This window comes from Podarcis liolepis, assembly GCF_965112155.1.
Source record: "Podarcis liolepis genome assembly, chromosome: 3".
NCBI lineage: Eukaryota > Metazoa > Chordata > Lepidosauria > Squamata > Lacertidae > Podarcis > Podarcis liolepis.
Genome location: NC_139557.1, coordinates 89431364 through 89453718, shown reverse-complemented (window position 1 = coordinate 89453718; position 22355 = coordinate 89431364). Strand labels below are relative to the sequence as shown.

Sequence of the window (22355 nt, the reverse complement as noted above, 5' to 3'; positions counted from 1 at the left end):
CCACATTTGAAGGGCCTCAGCTTCCCTATCCCTGATTAGGTGTTTGGTGGTGTTTAATCATCAGTGATCTTTGCCAATTGAATTCTACAGGTGAAAAAGTCCATTGTGGCTGTGCAATCTTCAGTCATAGCTCTCTGACAATGCTAACCTCAGAGGCCTAAACGCTAGTTAGATGGACCAAGAAGTGTTCAGGGTCACATTCAGTATTATTCCATTACTGCCCTCTCGGTACAGAAATGGGAACATCTTTGAATTGGAAATATTTTGGATTGCAAAGCCACTACTGCTGGTTTAAATTCATGGCACCTGTTCAGAGAAGTTTCCTGACGCTTTCACTTTTAACCCCAGAGGCACCTAGGGTCAGACTTCCTCAAAGTTCAGAGATATTAATAATTTTAACTACTGGCTGCTGTCACAGTAGAGAAGGATTCAAAAGGCTGGTCACTTGAATCTCTTTCTGAGTCCACATAACTGCAAAAGAGGAAGAACTTTTGTTGTTTTTTCAAGCATTGCAGAACTACCTGTCCAACTGGAACTTAGAATAACAGCACCTTTATATGTATGGGCAGATGAATCACATAGAACCTGGGGTAACTTATGCAATGGATTTCAGATATTGTCGGACTCCAGCTACCATCAGCCAATGATGTTTGACAACATCACATTGGTTATGCCTGGTGGGGAAAGAAATGTTCATTACAACCTTCTATATCTAAGGTTGGTCAGCCTGTCCCATCAAACTGGGTTATTATACAGCTTCCCAAATTTTCATTATAGTTGATTATTTGCAAATGTTTGTACAGCCATAGTAGGGATGAATGGTACAAGAGGATCACCCTCCCACTGGATGCTATCGAATGCTGGATGAAGGAAATACTTACAACGTCTTTCAACCATCTTGCGATTACCAGTTTTCGGTGGCTGCAGCTGGTAACTAAAGTGGGGCCCTCCAATTTTTATTTTTTTACTGCAACTCCCATCAGCCCAAGCCAGCATAGCCAAAGCACAGAAATGATGGGAATTGTAGGCCATAACATAACTGTTAGCTACCTGTGTGCTACAGAGAAATAGACTAATTCCTAGACTCTGTTTAATAGTTCCCGTTGGATTGCATTGAATGAAAATTTAGACTGAGTTTTAGTTAATGGGGAAATGGAGAGGAAATGCAGCACATCTTTGTCTCTTAGAGCAAGAACAGTTAATTTCCATCCCCACAAGTTCTAACAGAGAGAAACGGAGACTGTTACTGTTTAATCAATATATTCAATTTATTTATTTCGTTGTACATATTTTAAAAAAATACCCAAGTGGTGCACAAAAAGAGAAAGTGAGTCATAGTGTAAATCATAAAACAAAGCCAATAAGTATTAAAAGCTGCAGAAATAAAATGGGCCAAGTTGGGAAGACTTGAGGGGAGGGACAAAAAGTTTTCAACAAACATAAAAATTTTACGATGTTGGGGCTGACTTCTCTTGTGGTGACCAGAATTCCAGAGACCTATGCCACAACACTAAAAGCATGTGTGCTCAAGTCACTGTGTGCTTTACTGCAATTGCGCCACCTTCTGGTGCAGTTTCACACACAACCCCCTTTTACTTCAGATTTAATATCCACTGAAAAAGTCTTAATCTGCAGCTATAAACTCCAAGGATTTACTCCCTTGAATCTGTACATTATTTTTACATGCACTAGGCTTGAAGGTTACAGATTTCAGAGACCACTTGGAAGAGGATCAGTGAAGAAAAATACAGCAAAATGCCTCAACTATCCACACAAACCTGCAGGAAACACTTTAGAAATTGTTTTAATCCTTGTTATACAAACCTCATTATGTTACATAGAATTCACAAGCAGCATAACCTGAAAATGCTGCGTAGTGTGTGGACATATGGGCCCTTTTTCATACCTAGTGTGAGTGACCAGTAGCATGAGATTATTGGGATTTCAGATTTTATGTAAATGTGGTGAAGATCCAAAGTTTACTCATTGCATCTCATTGAGCAGGATAATTTTATGAACTCTGGCAAGGACCCTCGTCTCTGCTTGTTTCATGCGCCAAAATATATGGGAAGAAATGAAAATACTATTAACCGGGTTGCTGAAGATACATTGAGAAAGTACATGTTTGTCCTTTCCCCCCTTTGATATGGGGAGCAGGGAAGATAGAAAGATGGTTGATTTGCCCAACTTCGCATAACAACTCTGTCCTGGCAATTTGTTTTATGCATTATCAAAAGGAATGGATAAAATAGCTATATTGAATCTATAGGAGATATTGCAGTAGGAGTAGCTAATGTGGTGCCTTCCTGTTGTTATGGACTACAATTCCCATCATCCCTGGCCATTGGCCATGCTGTCTGGAGCTCATGGGAGTTGTAGTCCAAACTATCTGCCACCCCTGAGCTAGAGAAGGCATCAAAACCATATAAATGCATGGCTTTGGGCTAAACCCCTGTTTTTTCAAAATTGGTCTTGAAAACCCCCTGGTTTTTTTCAAAATTGGTGTATCATGCATCATTGTATAGGTAAGTACACCTAGACATTGCTTCTTACATATATTTTTACTCGCCCATGTTCTTATACTGTGCCAAGATGTTACCTGGTTGATGTTGCTTATTAATGTAGTCTGTACAAGTGAAAAAATAAAATGTGATATGGGTCTCTTCTAATGTAAGTCATTTTCAAAATGGACCTACTGAAGTAATTTGAGTCCCCTTGGTCTGCTCTGAGTTGGCTCACATTGGATATTAACCAATCTTCTTTCCTTAAAGGCCTCCCCCCAAAGTGTATGCAACAAAATCTGGACTCATAACTCAACTGATAACCCTGTGGTGTAGCGAATGCCCATGCAGAAATCTGTATGTTTAGATCAGTGAGGCAGAATACAGCAGTGCTGTCAGAAGGCTGAATCTTTGTCTTCCATTGAACCAACGGCCTCTCCCGTTTCCTATGTTAAGAACCAGGGAATGAACCAGATAATCTAATGGACCCTTTCCCCTGCTGACAAAGGGATTTGACCCTATTGGCAGGGTCAGCAACAGAGAAGACCTTTCTGTCTGTGACCTTTTCACTGTTTGATTGTAAGTCAGAATCCATTAGGGAAGATGCATGGATCAAAGACTGGGGTTCCGGATACAGTGACCACCTCTTGACAGACATGGCCATGAAGTGTCAGAGGTCACTTTGGGATAAAAGACCTGCTAGTTGGTGCTACGGAAAAGGAAAGAAAAATCCCAATGCTAAGCAAAAGGGCTGTCTCTTCAAGTTGGTTGAGTAAACGCTAGCGTTTAGGAACACTGGTGTGTGGAAGGGAAGCAAGCAAGCAGGAAAAGAAACAGCAGGGTGTCTAGAGTCAACATCACGGCAGCAACATTATGGGATAGGTGTTTCCAGTTGCCTTACCCCCCTCTCCATCTTGGAATCCTTATAAGAAGCTGTTGCAGGAGTGGGGCTATGAGCAACATCACTGGAAAGGTGTTTCCAAGACCAAGGTGAAACTCAAGCGCCCTTGCTATTTTTGCTGTTTCCAGGAAAGGTGATGATGTTGCATTTATAGTACTGAAATGTTGTTTTCTGTATGCTTCTGTATTTGCTTTTATGTTGTTGTTTTATCACGTTATTATGGAATTGTTCTTGTGACTGTTGATTTGGAGATGTACTACTTTTTTTCTTCATTGTAACCTGTAAATTGTAAACTGCTCTAAGCACGATCCTTTTTGTAGAAAGGCAGCATACAATTAAGATGAGGATGAAGCTGTGCCTTGCATAGCCCTTCGTGTTGTCTTCACTTCCCTTTTCATTTATTTTCCAATTTCCATTTTGAAATATGTATAACCCACCTTTTCTTGGCAGAGCTCATGCCAGCTAATGGCAACACATTTATTTATTTGGTTATTTAGTTCTGTAAGATTTCTTGCCCGCCTTTCACCACAAAAATAAAACATGCAGTTATAAAACAAAGGAAACAGTTTCAACCAAAACACTAGTGTAGTAACCAGTGCTGCTTCTCTAGAAAAAGAGGTGCCGGGACTCACCATGAACGCCTCCCTTGTTCTCTTAGGATAGAGGTGCTGGAACTGAGTTTTGGGAAGTTCTGGCTGGAAAAAAAAACTTGGTAGAAACAATGGAAAACAATGCCTTTATATTGAAAACAGTACAAACATTTAAGACCCACTCCACATATAAGAACAGTTTAAAATAATTTCAGTACAGATGCAGACTGGGATGAACATCTCCACTTAAAAGGCTTGTTGGAAGAGGAAGGTCTCTGGTAGGCTCTTAAAAAAACAGTGAAGATTATGCCTAGATAATATGTGGCAGAAGGGAATCGAAGGAGGGTCGATGCCTTCTTGGTGGTGGCATTCAGGCTATGGAACTCCTTGCAACAGGAAATACAGCCAAACCCCTGTCTATGCCTATAGACATTTTGTTTAAAGCACCTTTGTTTAGATGTATTTTTCAGTGGTGCTGCCTGAATATCAGCCAGTTTTATGGCTGGTGTTCAGCACTTCCCTGCTTTTTCATTTTTACTCTTTTATGATTGCTGCTTTGCTGGTTTTCTTTTGTATTATGAAGGGGGCGGGCCACCTTGGTTCTTCTGTTCTTGTTTAAATAAATAGGGTGCTCACTGCCAGCTTCCCTTGTGCATGCTAGTTTCATGTTCTCTGATACCTGTCCTCACCTTTATCGTTTCCGCGCAGCACATCCATGGGAGCCGACCACCACCTCACTTTGTGTACGACCCCTCGGCCTTCGCCTTCCGATCCCTGAGCACCTTGAAGCCTCTGAGCCCGATCGCTCCAGTTGAAGAACCATCATGTGCCTACTGAAGGAGATAACGCCAAACTCTCAGGAATCCTCATTCCAACCAACTTCCCAACAGGGACTGGGCGTGGGAGGGCATGTTTTTTTGTTTTGTTTTGCAATAACCACCAAGATTCTTGGTAACAGGAGATGGGTGGCTTTTCTCTTGCCTGTTTTTCATGCTGTCGTAACTTTTGAAGATTTGCAGAAAGGGAATGTATGTGCATTGAGCAAGCTCAGCTCATAAGCCATAGTACAATTCTCAAGATGGTGTCTGATAACGCAGAAAGCTGTTTTTCTTACAATTAAAAGTTGGCATCTTGCCCTAATGAATGAGCAGTGATCCATGTGGTGGAATGTGAAGAATAAGCAGGGTTCTATCATTTCCCTCCCCAAATCTAATGGGAGTTGTTCTCTGTAGCCCAGTGAACCTTGCCAAGGATTAGAATGCTCTCTGGTCTCATCAGCTAAAGGTCAAGGTGGATCTGGCTTAGCTGCCCCTGGAGGGTGGACCAGATCTTCTTTGTGCAACCACATTACAAGGCTGGAACAAGGAGCACATTGAGGTTGTGCAGCCCCAGGGTCGCCTTGAGACACAGCACAAACACACACTTCTAGACTACGTCCCAAAGGATTTTCTCATCTGTCGAGTTCACTAACGTCACATGTTCTTGCCCCGTGCAGTCTAGAATATGCCATGGAGCCCCAGGATGTTCTATGTCTGGGCAGATGTTAGCCAGAAGGTACTCAGGAAAGAAGGTGGGGCTGGAAGAGGCACAATTTCCTCTCACTTTGGCTAGAAAACCCCTTTGTGAGCCATGAGAGCATCACTTCCTTGGGCGCCGTCCCCATCTGGCTGGGGAATATGTATGAAAACCATAAGTGCATGGTTGGGTTCCCAACCATGTGTCTGGCTCCATCCATGTGATCACACTGCTCACATCCTGCAGCTGCATGGGTTAGCACTGCAGGGGATAGAATAATGTGTGCTTGGGTTGCCTTTGATTTATATTCACTGCACTAGTTGAGATATAATAGGCACTGGGAGCAAATATCGGCTCTCAGCCGGCTGTTCAGTTGACTCTTTGTAGATCTGAGTGAGGGAGAAAGAGGAAGACAAAATGTATTTTACTAACAGCATCTTTATGGGGGCCGGAATGCTGCTTTAACATGACTGCAGCCCCCTCTGCTCCACATTGATGATCTTTCTTCTTGCTTGTCTGCATTGACGTAAGAGGGGCTAGTTTTTGGTGCTGTTAAATGGCCCAGATTTTACAGCAGGGATGGGAAACCTATGATTCTCCAGGTGATGTTGGACTGCCACCAGTCCCAGCCAGCATGGCTAATGGTTAGGGGTGATGGGAGTTGTGGTCCAGCCAGATCTGGAGGGCCACAGAATTTGCTGCCTCTATTTACAGGGTACCCTTCAAACCAGATGAAATCTACAGTGTCTCTTGGGCCTACACTGTTTTCTCTAGTTCTGTGATTTCAAAGATGTGTATTCAGACATCTGTCTTATCGGTGTACTATAATAATATGGTGTACAATCGAGCAACCATTTCTGATGTGTAATCACCATTTTTAATTTTGAAAAATATATATATGCAAAACAATATTTGGGAAATGTGAGTCTGCCATAGCATGAACAACTTCTCTGAAACTTGGGGAGGAATTAAGTGCCGTGCTGTTCTGATCATTCCATCAGCGCAAGCTTTTCTGCTTGCCGGACAAAATTGCCCCCTTCACCCCACACACTGTTCCAGGGGGTTCTCCTCCTGACCCCCCAGAGCAGATTTGGGGGAGATGTGGAGGAGGAGGGTGGAAGCCCCATTGCACTGCCTTTGTACTAGCTCCCGCTAGCATGCTGGGTTAATTGAATCTGGGCCTTAGATCTTAATCTTGGCCATAGAACATATTCTGTATAGAAAAAGCCAACCTCAGTTGCTCATGTTCCCTATGGAATCCCAAGTCCAGAATCTTTCCAAGAGTATGAGTTGACTCTGCTGCCTTAAGTCCTCCCTGCACATAGGTGGCAGTGGATGGAATGTTTGTGATAATGGAGTCAATGCTTTGGGTTTTGGGTTTGTTTTTTTACTGCCCCATCCCATGAAAGAAAAATTTGGTGGTGTGCACAGCCTTCTTTTCACCAGCATCAATGAAATAAAAAGCAGGCTGCTTTTTGTCCGCTGGCTTGCTCTGATAAGAACAAAATCAACGAGGAATGAAATAAGGCAGGTCTTTTTTTGAAACATTTCCAGTTAAAAGAGGGGAAATTTGCTTCCTTGTCTTTTATTGCTATTTTTGCAGGCTCTATGGTCAACAGTGCATGGTGGGATTTGAAATCTTTATGGGATTTAGCCTCCCCATATGACAAGGGCAAATGTAACCTAGTTTGCCGTTTCTGCAAGTTAGGTTTGGCCTACAAACAGCCAGCATGAATCGTGGTCAGGAAAGTTTTGGGGTGCTACTTCCCCTGCCTAGAGCCAACTGCTTGTCCCACAGACACTACAGAGCGCTCCCCCCCCCCTTGCTAAGCAGGATGACTATTTCTGATTGGCCCAGAATATGCCGTCCCAGATGATGCTCCAGGATGAAGGAATGGAGGGGAGACGAACCTCTGTTAATGTTGCCTTTCTTTAGTACTTTTGTAACATTTCTCTCTCTGTGGTTTTTCAATCAGAACAATAAAGTTACATTTTAACTGCTGCTATATTCACTACTGGTTTTTTTTTTGTCTCTGAGGACATGAAAAGCAGGGTTTTAGTTTACTATTTCAAAATAGACAGGGCCCCCGGGACTCCCATGTTTAAAATATTCCTCATCCCACAACAAGGGAACCCGAGCAGCTTGACTGGAATCAGTCACACAAGTTCAGGGAAGTTGCACAGGCTTGACCTTTGCAGTTTTTGCTGTAATAAAAGAAAAGGCTGCTTTTGCAACGTTTTACTGGTCAGCCTTGATGAGCAACAATTCTGCCCTGCCCCCAGAGGGAGTCATCAACCCTATATTCAACAGCAGATTTGGTATTTCCACAGCGTTGTGAGGTCAGTGTGAGCAACTAGGTTACACATCTTGCATGCACGAAGCAACAGCCTGAAATGACTGGACACTGCCCTGCAGTGAGGAATTTGGGGCTGTGTGACTGGACACTGCCCTGCAGTGAGAAATTTGGTGTGTGTGTGTGTGTTCAAGGACTGGTTCACACAGCACTGAGAATGTGACTCCCTGCAGCTGATACTTAGGAAAGATTAGCCGTTTGCCAACAGTTTGCTGTTGAAAGTTAGAAGAGACATTGCTGTGAGAATAGAATTATGGTCTATAGGCCAGGGTGGCAATCTGGGCTCTACTCCCTTGGTGAGAGGACAGGAATCGGAGATCATGTACCAGAGTTGGGCAGAAGTGACTCTGAGGGTGGGCGAGGCCAAAACCAAAAGTTGGGTGGGCCACCCCTCTTCTCTCTTTCCCTCTCCCCCCTTCATCATCCATCCCTAGATCCAACCATTCATACTCAAAAGACAATTATCCATCCTGTTCACACAGAAGCAGTCTGAGGCATGAGAAGTTTGGCCTGGAGTTGATCAGTCCTTGACTACTCGGCAGCTGAAAGCCTCAATTGTGAAATTTGGTGAACATCTTTGAACAGTTAGGAAAGCTCTTCATATACATATATTACTCCCTTTTTCAGGAGAATAGTGCTATCGGTGTTAGCCAAGTCCTTTGTGTCCAGAAAGTAGTACATGCCATCAGCGAGAATTGCACCCGTGATCACCTGTACCCATGATCTGTATCTGAGCGCCAAACTATATATTACAGAAGGCATAAGGAAGTTATAGCCCTCTAAATGTTGTTGGTCTTCAGTTCCCATCAGCCTCAACCAGCATGGCTAATGGTCAGGATCTGGGATAATTGGAGTTGTCATCCAGCAGTGTTTGGAGAGCACCAGATTCCTGATTTTCCCGTCCACCACAAGGATCCCACCAACCCCCCCCCCCCAGGAGCTGCTATTTACCCCCAAGGTGCTGTTTGCAGCTGGAGGGGCATTATTGAAAGGAATAGGAAACTCTTCCCAGGCTGGACTGCCAACAACTATTTTCTTTAAAATAAAAGTGGCCCAGTTAAGCACACTTTCTAAAAAGCATGAATAACATAATTTTGACCGAGTGTCCCAAGTATAGATGAATGGCTGTTACTGGAGAGAATGCTGGACTACATGAAAATCTGGCCTGAACCAGCATGATCATTTTAATGCCAAGTTAATGTGGTAGCTTTTTGGAAAACGCTAAATTAAAAAAACAAACAAATTGGTACTTATTTTAAAGGCTAGTTGTGCTGGCTGCAGTTTTGGATTACCTTTCCCACTGTGATTCACTATGATGGTATTTATGTATGATCTTGCTCATCTCCTGAGTTCCATCTATGATGGAACTCAAGGTGGCATATGTCAGTTTCCCAAGAGGTCCTGTGCAAGGCTGCTGGTTCATATGCCAACTTTGGGTTGGGGTTGAGCATGTCCTCTGTTAATGTTGCACTGCTAGAGGATGAATGAAGTCCAGGTGGTACTAACATAGGAGCTGTAGTTCAGTGAATTTGTGCAGCTGCTCATATGTATGAAATCTACTGCATGTGCCCAAAGGATGACAGTTGTTTTAAATGCCTTCTCTTTTGTTCAGAGAGGTTGCTTCATGATGTAAACTGAGCGCAGCTGGTCGGCGGTTGAGCTTGCGGTTAACAGCCAGAGCACTTCCAGTAACATTTGAGTCCCAGCCCTCATCCTGTTGCCTCGGCGTGCAGGTGTTTCCCTTCAAAGGTGAAAGCAGCTTATTGAGATTCCAAAAAGGGGATGGATACTCAGAACATAAACAGAGGCTCCTGGATCAGGCCAATGGCCCATCGAGTGCAGCATCCTGTTCTCAGAGGGGTCAACCTACAAGCCAGGACCACATCGCAAGAGCACTCTCCTCTCCTGTTTCCAGCAACTGGTATTCAGAAGTATTACTGCCTCCTGACTGTTGAGGCAGAACATGACTATCATGGCTTGTAGACATCAAGGTAAAAGGTAGAGAGGTAAAGGACCCTAGCGGTTATCACCACACTGAGAAGCATATGTTTTCCCTTAAAAAAAATCTTCAGCATCCAGCCTGGGAATGAGTTTTGTATAACTCAGAAGTTTGCACATGGTATTGTGAGCATTAGTTGGTCCCAATAAAGCTATTGATTTTCCTGGGAGAGGGGGAGGTAAAGGACCCCTGGACAGTTATGAAAGGTAAAGGGACCCCTTTACAACGATCCAGTTGTGATCGACTCTGGGGTTGCGGCGCTCATCTCGCTTTATTGGCCGAGGGAGCCGGCGTACAGATTCCGGGTAATGTGGACAGCATGACTAACCTGCTTCTGGCGAACCAGAGCAGCACACGGAAACGCTAAGTCCAGTCAAAAGCGACTATGGGCGTGTGGTGCCCATCTCGCTTTCAGGCCAAGGGAGCCGGCATTTGTCCATAGACAGCTTTCTGGGTCATGTGGTCAACATGATTAAACCGCTTCTGGTGCAGTGGGACACCGTGATGGAAACCAGAGCGCACGGAAACGCTGTTTTACCTTCCCACCACAGCGGTACCTATTTATCTACTTGCACTGGCATGCTTTCAAACTGCTAGGTTGGCAGGAGCTGGGAGAGAGCAACGGGAGCTCACTCCTGGCTGTTGAGGCAGAACACAACTATCATGGCTAGTAGATATAAGTAGCCTTATTTGCCATCTATTCGTCCAGGCCTCTGTTAAAGCCATCCAAGATGGTGGACTTCACTGCCTCTTGCGCAAGCGAGTCCTATAGTTTAAGTGCCGTGTGCAGAAGTAATTTATTTCCTCTGTCCCGAATCTTGCAGTCTTGGTTGTTTTACCAGTTTTAGTGTTAATGAGAGCAGGAGAAAAACTTTCCTTTATCCCTTTCCTCCATGCTGTGCATAATTTTACAAACTGCTATCATGTTGCCTCTTCCTCACCTTTTCTTTAAACCATAGGTAGGCAAACTAAGGCCTGGAGGCCAGATCCGGCCCAATTGCCTTCTAAATCCAGCCCATGGATGGTCCGGGAATCAGCGTGTTTTCACATGAGTAGAATGTGTGCTTTTATTTAAAATGCATCTCTGGGTTATTTGTGGGGCATAGGAATTTGTTCATATATTTTTTTCAAAATATAGTCTGACCCCCCACAAGGTCTGAGGGACAGTGGACCAGTTCCCTGTTGAAAAAGTTGGCCAACCCCTGCTTTAAACTAAAAAAGCCTAGAATGCTGCAACTTGTCTTCATAAGGGCTTCACTCCACCCACTTGATAATTTTGCTTGTCCTTTTTGGAAACTTTTCTTATGGTGTTTCCCTCACCCCTACGAAACATTCCCCAGCCTCTTCAGCTCTCTGTACCTCCTGATCTGCAAAAGCACCACAGGAGGACTTAGCCCACAACATCTTCTCCTAAGTTTTAATTTGAAATTTGGGAAGCCAGGGAGACTGACTACCAAGTGGCGTAAGATTTTGTTTTAAGGCCTCCCCTAAAAAAAACTGGATTAAACACAGCACTATAAACATGATTCTTAACAGGCTCAGGGATAGCCCCCCGTGAGCCCTTGCTTAAATAATACCTTGAATGGTTTTACAGCCATAGAGTTGCTGAGAATCGACATCTTTTGCGATCGTTTCAAAGGGGCGAGTGCATTTCTATTTCTTTCCTTGTTGCCGTGTTCTCTCTTAATGAGCTCCCTCCTTGCACTTGCTGAACAACTCAACAGCTACTTGCAGCCACTGTTTTCTCTCTTGCATCCAATGCCGCTAATCAAGCCACTTACGCTCCTAGACTCGACAGCAAATCATTTCAGCAATTACTACCCAAGAACAATAAAATGCTACTGTTTTTTTCCCCTTCGTGTCATTAGCGTGTCCCAGACATTGTGTTCTCCTGCTTTGACGTGCAGTAATAGTCCCGTCCAAATGCATTGCCCGCCGCATTGCAGCTTCCCAGCTGTGCCAGCTTCCCAGCCACAATGGCTTCTCCCTCCTCGGAGACGCTGTTAATTTTCAATTGGAGCCCTCCAATCCGCTCCTGCTACTTGGGGAGTTGCTGTTTAGCCTGTGATTTGCCTAATTTACTATTCTAATTACTGAATTGGCTGGGCAGCCATCTGTCTGCTACGTGAAGTTCCTTGCAACCCCATTCCGAGTATGAGGCCAGTGAAGTTGTAGGGAATACTGAAGACCCATTTAGTCTCTGTAAGGAAAATGAACCTTTGGAGCGTTGTCAACAAGTCCAGAAAGGGTGGCTTCCTCTTAAATTTCAGGAGCTCTTGAACTTTCTTCTGGACTCAGGTTGGTCAAATTGTCTCTTTCTTCTGCACAGGGTGACCACCATCACATTGCCAAAAAGGAGAATTTGTTCCTGGTAAAAGAGGACAAAAGAGGGGAAGATTTGCATGGGCTAATATATACATGCATATTTCAATGTAATTACTGTAATTTAAACATTTTTCAGCCCTGACACTGAGGTCCAGCATCAAGGGCCTTTTGGTGGTTCTCACACTACGAGAAGTGAAGCTACAGGGAACCAGGCAGAGGGCCTTCTCAGTAGTGGCACCCACCCTGTGGAACACCCTCCCACCAGATGCCAAGGAGATGAGTAACTATATAACCTTTAGAAGACATCTGAAAGCAGCCCTGTATAGGGAAGCTTTTTAATGTGTAATGCTTTATTATGATTATATATATGTTGGAAGGTGCCCAGAGTGGCAGGGGAAACCCAGTCAGATGGGTGGCATAATATTGTAGTTCTTATTCAATAGTAAATAACAACAGCAACAGCAACAACAGCAACAACAAGTCAAAAGCCAAACCATTGGCACTTTCAAAATGCTCAGTATTAAAAGCATGTATTTGTCTGGCATTGGAAGGACAACAAAATTGGTGCCAGGTAAGCTTCACTTGAAAGAACAATGGGCGGACACCACAGAATCTATGGTACTTGGATCCCACTGACTTCATGAGGTATCCTATATTTGAAGCTGTATATATCAAAGTGCAGTTTGGGCCAGTCTTTGAGATGCCCTGAATGGAGTTCCATTCTGTCTTTGGCTGTTGAGTCTTCATCCCTGAACTCTGTAGTCTTCTTACCACTGCTGCAACCATCACTGAAGATCCATTGAAGTCCAGATTAGTCTCTTCCAGTTGCCGGGTGCTTCTTGGAAGCAATCTTCACTTGCTTTCTTCAGCCCTCTGCTCAGGTACTCTGTAGAGCTAGCACTCGGAAGCAAGTGCTCCACTTGCCCAATGGCTGGGCCAGCTGTGGCATTTAGATATTGTAGCAATGGAAACTCTGAATGAGATGTTGGGAAATTAAAAGAAAACCTCAGTGTTATGAAAACTAACCAAATGATTCAGGCCTAGGAAACTTGCAACATTACAATAGTTGACATTTGGGCCAAAGAAAGAGTCCCAGCCACCTACACCCTGATTTGGATCACTGAAGGTTCTTTTTCCCCCTTCCAATTCCTCAAAGTTTCTCAAGAGCAGTTCAGACAATTGTGCAACTGAATTATTGTTGACCTGTCTGTTTCTTTTCTTCAGGTTCACATCTGCTTCAAAACATGTGTTGATGGTTATGTAGGAATCAGATTGGGCCAGCAAGGATTCAGTAGGCTTGCTGTTGCTGGCTGGATTCAAATCTAGCTTATCAAACATGTATTTGTCAATGTAGACTGTTAAAAGCAGCACTGTGGAGTTCATATTTGACGCATAACACTTATGTAGAAAGTACAGTAAAATATCTAGATTCCCCATAGCCCAAGTTGTGTACATTCCATGCTTTGGAAAAGGATGGAAAGAAACAGGTTCTGTATTTGAATTCTTCATCCAGCTTCTGTAATCTGAATAAATCACTGCCATCAAGCAAAATTGAAAATATTCAGAGCAACTTCCAATTGCCTTGCCACTTTCCCCCAGGAAACAAATGGCAATTGGGTTTTCTGCAGTTTGCTGTTTGTTCCAGTTTGGTGCTAAAGAGCAGTTTTTTCTAAGGGAAAGCGGCAAGACAAAGGCAAAACTGCTTAGAGCCATGCTTTGTAGGCCCAGGACAAGCGGGAGTATAGCTGAGCCCTCAGTGTGCATAATGCATCCTGCTATTGATAGGAAAAATATTGAACCTCAGTCTCACCACTCACCCACAGGAAGTATGACTGATCTCATCCATGACCAACTTCTGATCTATCACCATCCACTGCTCACATATCTTCAAGCTTATATTTGCAGAAACTCAAACTTGCTTGAAAGAGCAAAAGCTGGCATTCTTAGCATGCAGAATTTTGTATCCGGCATAGAATTCCGTGCATGCACAGATCCACAGCACAGACAGATCGCTGGAGCCAGTTGTCTTTGTTAACTGCTGACAGAAACAATAGAAACCTCTTAACAACCACAAAGGAGTATTGGGATTCAGAGATATGCATACCAGAGAGATCTCTAGCTGTCTGTCCTCTTCTTTCCAGTGTTGTGTTCAGTCTGGAAGGTTGCTGTGTCTAGCAGTTGCCATTCATACCCCTGCAGTGGAATTGATGGCATAAATCAGGGTTACGCAGCCGGCAGTCCTCCATGTTGATGGACTCCAACTCCCATCCTCCTTGATCATTTGCTAGCCTAATTAGGGATGATGGGAGTTGGAGTCCAAGTGCTTCTGGAAGGGCACAAATTTATTAACCTCAATTTAGATGGATAAATAGGCCAGGTGCTAATAATAAGAATAATGATGATGATGATGATGACGATTGCTGGAAAGGCCAAAGGTGTATTTCAGGCCTAGGCAAACTTGGCCCTCCAGATGTTTTGGGACTACAAAACAAGTATTGCACTTGGGCAAAAAAAAATGAGAGGCACAAATACAAGATGGCTGACACCTGGCTTGAGAGCAGTACATGTGAAAAGGATTTAGGAGTCTTGGTTGACCACAAACTTGACATGAGCCAACAGTGTGACGCGGCAGCTAAAAAAGCCAATGCAATTCTGGGCTGCATCAATAGGAGTATAGCATCTAGATCAAGGGAAGTAATAGTGCCACTGTATTCTGCTCTGGTCAGACCTCACCTGGAGTACTGTGTCCAGTTCTGGGCACCACAGTTCAAGAAGGACACTGACAAACTGGAACGTGTCCAGAGGAGGGCAACCAAAATGGTCAAAGGCCTGGAAACGATGCCTTATGAGGAACGGCTAAGGGAGCTGGGCATGTTTAGCCTGGAGAAGAGGAGGTTAAGGGGTGATATGATAACCATGTTCAAATATATAAAAGGATGTCACATAGAGGAGGGAGAAAGGTTGTTTTCTGCTGCTCCAGAGAAGCGGACACGGAGCAATGGATCCAAACTACAAGAAAGAAGATTCCACCTAAACATTAGGAAGAACTTCCTGACAGTAAGAGCTGTTCGACAGTGGAATTTGCTGCTAAGGAGTGTGGTGGAGTCTCCTTTTTTGGAGGTCTTTAAGCAGAGGCTTGACAACCATATGTCAGGAGTGCTCTGATGGTGTTTCCTGCTTGGCAGGGGGTTGGACTTGATGGCCCTTGTGGTCTATTCCAAGTCTATGATTCTATTTACAGATAGGTAGCTGTGTTGGTCTGCCATAGTCAACATAAAAAAATTCCTTCCAGTAGCACCTTAAAGACCAACTAAGTTAATTCTTGGTATGAGCTTTCGTGTGTATGCACACTTCTTCTGAAGAAGTGTGCATGCACACGAAAGCTCATACCAAGAACTAACTTAGTTGGTCTTTAAGGTGCTACTGGAAGGATTTTTTTTATTTTGTCTATGATTCTACAACTCCCATCATCCTTAGCCAACAGGACCCAGTGGTCAGGGATGATGGGAGTTGTAGTTCCAAAACATCTGGAGGGCCGAGTTTGTCTATGCCTGGTGTATTTGAATGGCCACAAAAATTGCTCATGAAGATGGCCTTAGCCTTCATTGACTACTCCTGTGACAGAGTTATTTCTTTATGATCCTTGAAAACAGGTATCTCAAGCATGCTTAAATTAACTGCTTCAATTCATCAACAGTATAACACAATATATATTACAACTTGAATCAAGCTTGTTTGCTGGGGGTATGTGGTAGCCAAATTCAGGACCCCTGTTTGTTGCAATCACGGAAGATAGGAATATAAGAGCTGTCTTATATGAAGTCTGATCACCAGTCCATCTAGTTCAGTACTGTCTACTTTGACTGGCAATGGCTCTCCATGGTTTCAGCCAGGGGACATTCTCAGTTTTAGCTGGAGATGTCCAGGATTGAACCAGGAACCTTCTGCATGCAAGGCAGATGCACTACATCTCCAGATAAAATTGAGAATATCCCCTGGCTGAAACCATTGAGAACCATGGCAATATGATAGCCTCCATGTGCAGACAAACACAAGCTTTCAAATTCCACAGGAGTCTCCATCATTCATCTGTGTTCCAGAAAAGCGTGCATTAAAATATCCGCTTTGTTTCTCTTGCAGGCCCAGTGCTTAAGAGAAGATTTAAAACAGCCAGCCTGTTTGTTGAAATTCGCAGTTTGCATCACTCAGCTGGCATCGTGTGCAACGTCTGGCTTCGGAAAGCCATAGCAGTGTCTCCCCTTGCATGCTGCCCTTGAACTGCCGCAAGTGTGAGTGGTGACGGCTCAAGCTGGCATTTCACTCACTTGGCTGCGGGAGAGAAGAAAGGGATCATGGGGAAAAACCAGCCTCCAACTGGCTGCTGTCAGCTTGGCAGCCGTTTCTCACATTACAGTGAAGGGAGCAATGCTGTAAGCTGCCTTAGGTCCTGCACTGAGAGAAAGGCGGGATATGCAAGGTAATGAAATGAAATGAAAGCAGCAGCCAGGCTAAGTGCACCCTGTCTTGTCTATGGGATCACTGTGGTAACAGGCGGCCCTAAAGGACATTAGAATGATAGATGGGCCATCTACCTTGTGCTCACCTGCTGGAGGTGAGGTTGCAAAATGAATGATGAGAAAATTACAGCTGAGCAAGCTTTGACTCTGCAGGGCGTGGGCAGGGCACATTCCTAGCAGACAAGGGAAATAAATCCAGCCCTTTGGTTATCTCCCTGTGCATAACCCCAACACATATTTCTGCTATGCACTCCACCTCTGGGGTTATGATGTGGGCAAACCCATTCATGTCATGAGATACACACTGCTTTTACTTCCCTTGCTTGTAGATTGCAATGGCATGATCAGCTCTTGCTCCAAGAACAGTCTGGCATAATGGGGAAAGGTTCCTTTAAGCAAAAGCAGAGTGCCATTCTTCACTCTGAAAATACTCATTTCTAAAAGCTGAGGATCAGAGATTTAGCTAGGTTGCTTTAGAACCTGAGTACAAAAAGCACCACTGAGATGTAGATCTGATGCACTTCAAGGTGATGGCATAATAATAATAATAATAATAATAATAATAATAATAATTATTATTATTATTAGTATACCCCGCCCATCTGGCTGGGTTTCCCCAGCCACTCTGGGCGGCTTCCAACAAAACACTAAAATACAACAACCTATTAAACATTAAAAGCTTCCCTAAACAGGGCTGCCTAAACAGGGCATTGTAAATAGACCATTCAGGTATCACACATGGATCATTGGCAGCAGTTTTTAAAAAGCACTTTTTGCTTTTTAATCCAGGGTAAATCTGGATTGGATTTGGAGTGGATTGGAATATAGGCTGGTGTTTTGATGGCAAGGACATCATGTTGGGCTCTGCAAAACAAAAAACAAAACACCTTGCATAGATGAGTAGCACCCATCCCACAATCAACACCTGTCTGAAACTGCCCTTGGTCTTGTAAAAAAAAAGGAGGAAACTGCATCAGCAGGAGATGAAAGAGCAGAGGGGCTTATCAAACAAGAAAAAGCCTACTGGTGCATCAGTGCCTGGGGACAATGATGCAGACACATGTCTGAAGGGCAGGGGTGGGGAGCGCATAAAAGCAAAAACTGAGCAAAGATGGGGAAGCTATGACACACACACCTCTGGGAGACTGAGGGGAGGAGGGGAGATGGTCACAGCAGGAAGGGGAAACTCCTTGAATTCTTCAGCAACCTGCCTCATCTCTGCTTCTCCCCTCCTCCCCCGGCTCCACTTCTGCCTCTGAGTCTGGACTGTTGCCTACCATAGCCTCTTCCTGCTCAGTAAACCCTGTTGCCTCTTCAGCATCCAACACCTCCAACACTTTCCCCTTTTCTTGTGAGGAATCCTATTCGGAATAAGGGAATTTCCCTTAAAAAAAGGGAAAGGTTGACAGCTGTGTTCCTGCTCCCAGTCTGCCTGCCTCCCCTTCTCCCTCTGACCACTCATTGCCATCCCACCACCAATCCCTGGCTCTGAGCCTTCTTCCCTTGGAGGTTCCCTCAGGAGTTCCCCAACTGCCTCCCTCCACTCGTCTGCATCCAGCCAGTCTATGACACCGGCATCTCCAGGTACGACTGGTAAAGGCATCCGCCGGAAAACCTGGAGAGCCACAGCCATTTAGTGTAGACAGTACTGAGTCAGATGTGGAGAGCACTGTAGTAACGCCCAGCTAACTTGGTGTAAGTCAGCTGCCGGTGTTCCCACTCTGTTAACAACTGCCTCCGAAAGTGTTAAGTAAGTGTTCTTTCCAAGCTCTTGTTCCGAACAGTTTATATAGCACACGGTACAAATGAGCAAACATGCTGCCCTAGAGAGGCGACAACTTATCTGGAGGGTGTACATAATCAGGCATTTCAGAAGGAAAAGAATGCAAGTTATTTACCATTAAATCTGTTGCTGCAGGGAAAGATTTCTAAAACCCCTTCGCCAAGCAAGCTCCTTCCCCGCCCCTGGAAGGTTTCTCCGGCTTCAAAACAGCACCAGCTCATTAAAAGGCAGGGCAGCCAGGCTTCCATTGCAGTCTCACACTTTTTCTCTCAGAGTTTGCGGTTTTATATGGGTCTCCCGCAATCCCCACCCTCCCGCCTCCGTCCCCCAAAGCATCCACTTGACTGCCCAGGAACCTACAGCACCATCGGCTGAGAAAGCTGTGGCGAAGAACAAACTCCCTCGAGTTTGGAGCCCTGGAGGGCAGCCATGTTGAAACTATCATTGTTTCGGCCTATGTCTTTCATTAACGGCTGCCAGATAAATATTTACAGCTGGTCATGGGAGGAGGCAAGTTGGAGGGACCTCGGCACATTTTTCTTCATTTCACTGCTCATCTGGCATAGGCTTTTGCATCTATGCAATATTGCGTTGAATTTGTCGTTGCTGTTGTCATCTTGGTGCATTAAGAATTGTGAGCTTTCATTTCAAAATAAGCCGTATCTGAATCCCACTGTAGTACCAATATGGCAACATCTTGTAGAGGTTTTAAGGCATATGCCAGAACATAGTTCTTGGTGTTTAATGAATCCCAAATTTCAAGGGAGCTCCTCCCTGCCTGGTTTTCAATTGTGTTACATCGGGTAATCTCCCTGGAAATCTGAGACGCCCTGTGTCAGTGTGGCTTCTGGCCTTGTGGTGCTGATATGGAATGCCAGGTCAGTCTGCAATATGTTCCTTCATACATAACTGACAAAGTGGGCCTCAGTCCACAAAAGCTTATTCTACAATAAATAAATCTGTGAGCCTTTAAGGTGCTTTTGGTGTAATGGACTTATCATGGCTGCCGCTCTGGAAATTGCACTTGGCCCTAGTGGGACAAGTTGGGAATACTGTTGGTGTTGTGCCCTTCCCACTGAACTGTCTCCCTGAGATCACCAAGCTGGTCTTGGGTCAGGTGCTGAAGACCCGCTGGATGATTGTCCTGGGTGTTGTCAACTTCCATGCAAAGACCGCCTCATCAGAAATGACTCAGGACTTGAAAGTGTGCACTTAAGAGTGCACTCCAGATTTTTTTCTTTTGAAGATGAGTTACCTGACATCAAGGTAGTGTCAGGTGATCACAGTCTCACCAGAATGGCTTCAAGGCTGTGAACCCATGTTAATGGGAGAACCTGAGGTGGACCCCATGCCAGGACACAGCCTTCATTGAGTCCCTGAGAGTCCTGACCACTGAAATTGAATGCAGTCTAACCTACTGGTTTAAGCCCAGTTTAACCTACTTTGCCTCTCCATGGATGACATCCTTAGGATCATATATTTATATATTTGTGCATGGCAACAAATGGATCTGATCAAGCTGCATTAAAAAAATGGTATTTTGATGTGACTCTGAAGGGAAAGGTTACGTGATGCAGCAGTTTTGGCCTCCTGGTATGGCTATAACCACAATTTCCAAACCACGCAGCTTTCAGCGAGTCAAAGTATTCATTGAGCATCAACTGGAATAAAAGAGCTTTGGAGATGTTGAAAAGGAGCCTGAAAAACTGTCATGGAGAATGGGGGAGGTAAATACAATCCATAATAGACAGCTGGGGATTCAGCATACTGTTTAGGTCTCCTGTCTGTGATATACAACCTACATCTGTCCAAACACAGACCCCCTTCCTTTGCTTGCCGAGATGAATCAACAACAGCTCAGCAATGATCGTTTCCAGCTCACACTGAGGCCTACAGATTAGAACACTCCGGATTCCACTTGTCAAACTGTCTCGCTAGGACTTGGCCTGCGTTGGGTTTCACGGTTTGTTTTTAAAACTCCCTCAGAGATATTCGTATGAAATTGACTTGTGCTAGAAAGTTTATTTGGTTTTGGGATCCAGTAGGCCAAGACAGGGAAACTGGGAGGAAAGGGAAGGCATGTAGGGATCTCTGTCCCACAGCTTTAGGGAAGGGTAGCTCAGTGGTTGAGCATCTGTTTTGCTGAGATGCTGAGTTCAGTCCCAGCATCTCCAGAGATCTCATCTTCTCATCTTCTGTCTGAAACCCTGGAGAGCCTCTGCCAGTCAGTGATGGGGGAACCATATACAGCACCTTGAGCTCCTTGGAAGAAAAGGTAGGATAAAAAGTAATAAGAAATTAAAAAGCAAGCAAGGCAATACAGCATCTCTTTTCCCATTCATGCTTCTGCAGGCAATATTAACCCAAAGCACCCCCTGACACAGCAATTCCTCTGGGATTTAATTACTGGATTGTTTTATTTGTGTGAGAAATTCTTCATTCAGTGGATAGGGAGGAGGATGAATCAAAGAACAGGGTTAAAAGTTGTATAAATATGGGCATTTTGCAACTCCCAAGCGCTTGACATTCCAAGTGAAATAATGTTTACCAGGCCTACTATTTGGTATGTGGTTAGATATTTACCTGTGCCATACCAGAACTGTACTTCGTTAACTCCTCCATGGGTCAGCAGGTTGTAATGTGTTAATTAAAGTGTGTGATGGTGGCAAGGAAGGAAGAATTTCTTGGGGGAAAGGGTTCATGCCACATATGAAAGGAAGAATGATGCTTTGATCTGTTTATTTTAGGAAATATATTGCTTGCTTCACCAGCGCCCATTCTCTTCAAAGGGCCTCAGACTCATTGTCTCAGCAGAAATCTGGAGTTGTTTGTAGTGGATTAACAAAGGATGGATTAACAAAGGATGGACACAGTGGACTAAATATCTAAGGATGCAGTCAACGGCTGGGTATATGTGTTGTGTTTTTATTTCGCCTGTTTCAGAAATGCTGTGGTTTCTTTCCTTGCCTCTCTGTTGAAATCCAGCACCTGTTTTGCTGCCTTATGGAGAAGCCAAAATTGTCCGGTCAATGTGCTATATGCATGTTTACTTGGAACTAAACCTCACTCGGTGCAATAGGGCCTAGCACATAGTACTAATCTTTGCAACCTTCTTCGAAGGAAGACTTGGCCTGCTGGCCAAATCCAGCCCTCCAGGCAATTCTCTCTGGACCCCAGGATGCTCCCCACACCATGCCCCTCACTAGCCTTGCTCCACACTTCCCTCATTTTCTCCAGTTGGAATGTTTCTGTGAACTGTGATGATGCTTCTTGCGGAACTTGATTGAGAGATTGATGGGTGGCAGCAGCGTAGAAACCATTGGCTTTTGCGCAGCTGCAATGAAGCCCACAGGACAAACACAAGAGCTACATGTGCTGCTCCTCTCCCCTTTGCCTGTGACTACTACCTTGCACTGGCCCCTGGCAGGTTCCCTGCAAGGAAATGCAGCCCTTGTGCTGGAAAGGTCCCCTACAACAGTTTTATGGGTTGGTCCCCCTTGGTATCACTACAGATGGAGTGTGGGCTATAATAAATATTTTCAAGAATAAGCAAGTGTGCAAATAAATCACTGCTGAGGTACATCCACAATTGTGAGGTGTCACAAACTGTTACCATTGTTGAAGTAAGGGCAGTCAATCGCAGTTAAGAAGCTCAAATGATATACAGCTGACCCTCTAGTTATGTACCGCTCTGGATACGTAACTTTCGGGTTACGAACATGGCAAACCCGGAAGTGTATACTGCACATGTGCAGAAGCGGCGCCTCTGCCTACGGACTTTTCGGGTTGCAGACGGACTCCCAGAACGGATTTAATTCGTATCCGGAGGGTCCACTGTATATGACTGAAACCCTTCTTTCGAAATTAAAC

At 44.5% G+C, this 22355-nt stretch overlaps 1 protein-coding gene and 2 long non-coding RNA genes across 6 annotated transcripts in view; 1 reads left to right on the top strand and 2 right to left on the bottom strand.

Annotated features, from left to right (window-relative positions):
- The window catches only part of LOC310704139 (uncharacterized protein), a 55826-nt gene extending 48313 nt beyond the window's left edge, over nucleotides 1-7513 (top strand). For all 4 annotated transcript variants that reach the window (XM_083497219.1, XM_083497222.1, XM_083497220.1 and 1 more), the window contains one exon: nucleotides 4701-7513. In XM_083497219.1, coding sequence (XP_083353345.1) covers nucleotides 4701-4829 — 129 coding nt within the window. In that variant the 3' untranslated portion in view covers nucleotides 4830-7513. The remainder of the gene's footprint in view (nucleotides 1-4700) is intronic.
- LOC310704159 lies at nucleotides 1297-4813 on the bottom strand. The gene is made up of 2 exons (XR_014524611.1): nucleotides 4682-4813; nucleotides 1297-4097 (listed from the first exon to the last, which is right to left on the bottom strand). It is a non-coding gene; the product is annotated as an uncharacterized lncRNA (long non-coding RNA).
- Nucleotides 4903-20985, bottom strand: LOC310704154. The gene is made up of 5 exons (XR_014524606.1): nucleotides 18601-20985; nucleotides 14290-14378; nucleotides 12957-13158; nucleotides 12078-12228; nucleotides 4903-9602 (listed from the first exon to the last, which is right to left on the bottom strand). It is a non-coding gene; the product is annotated as an uncharacterized lncRNA (long non-coding RNA).
- Nucleotides 20986-22355: the final 1370 nt, after the last annotated feature.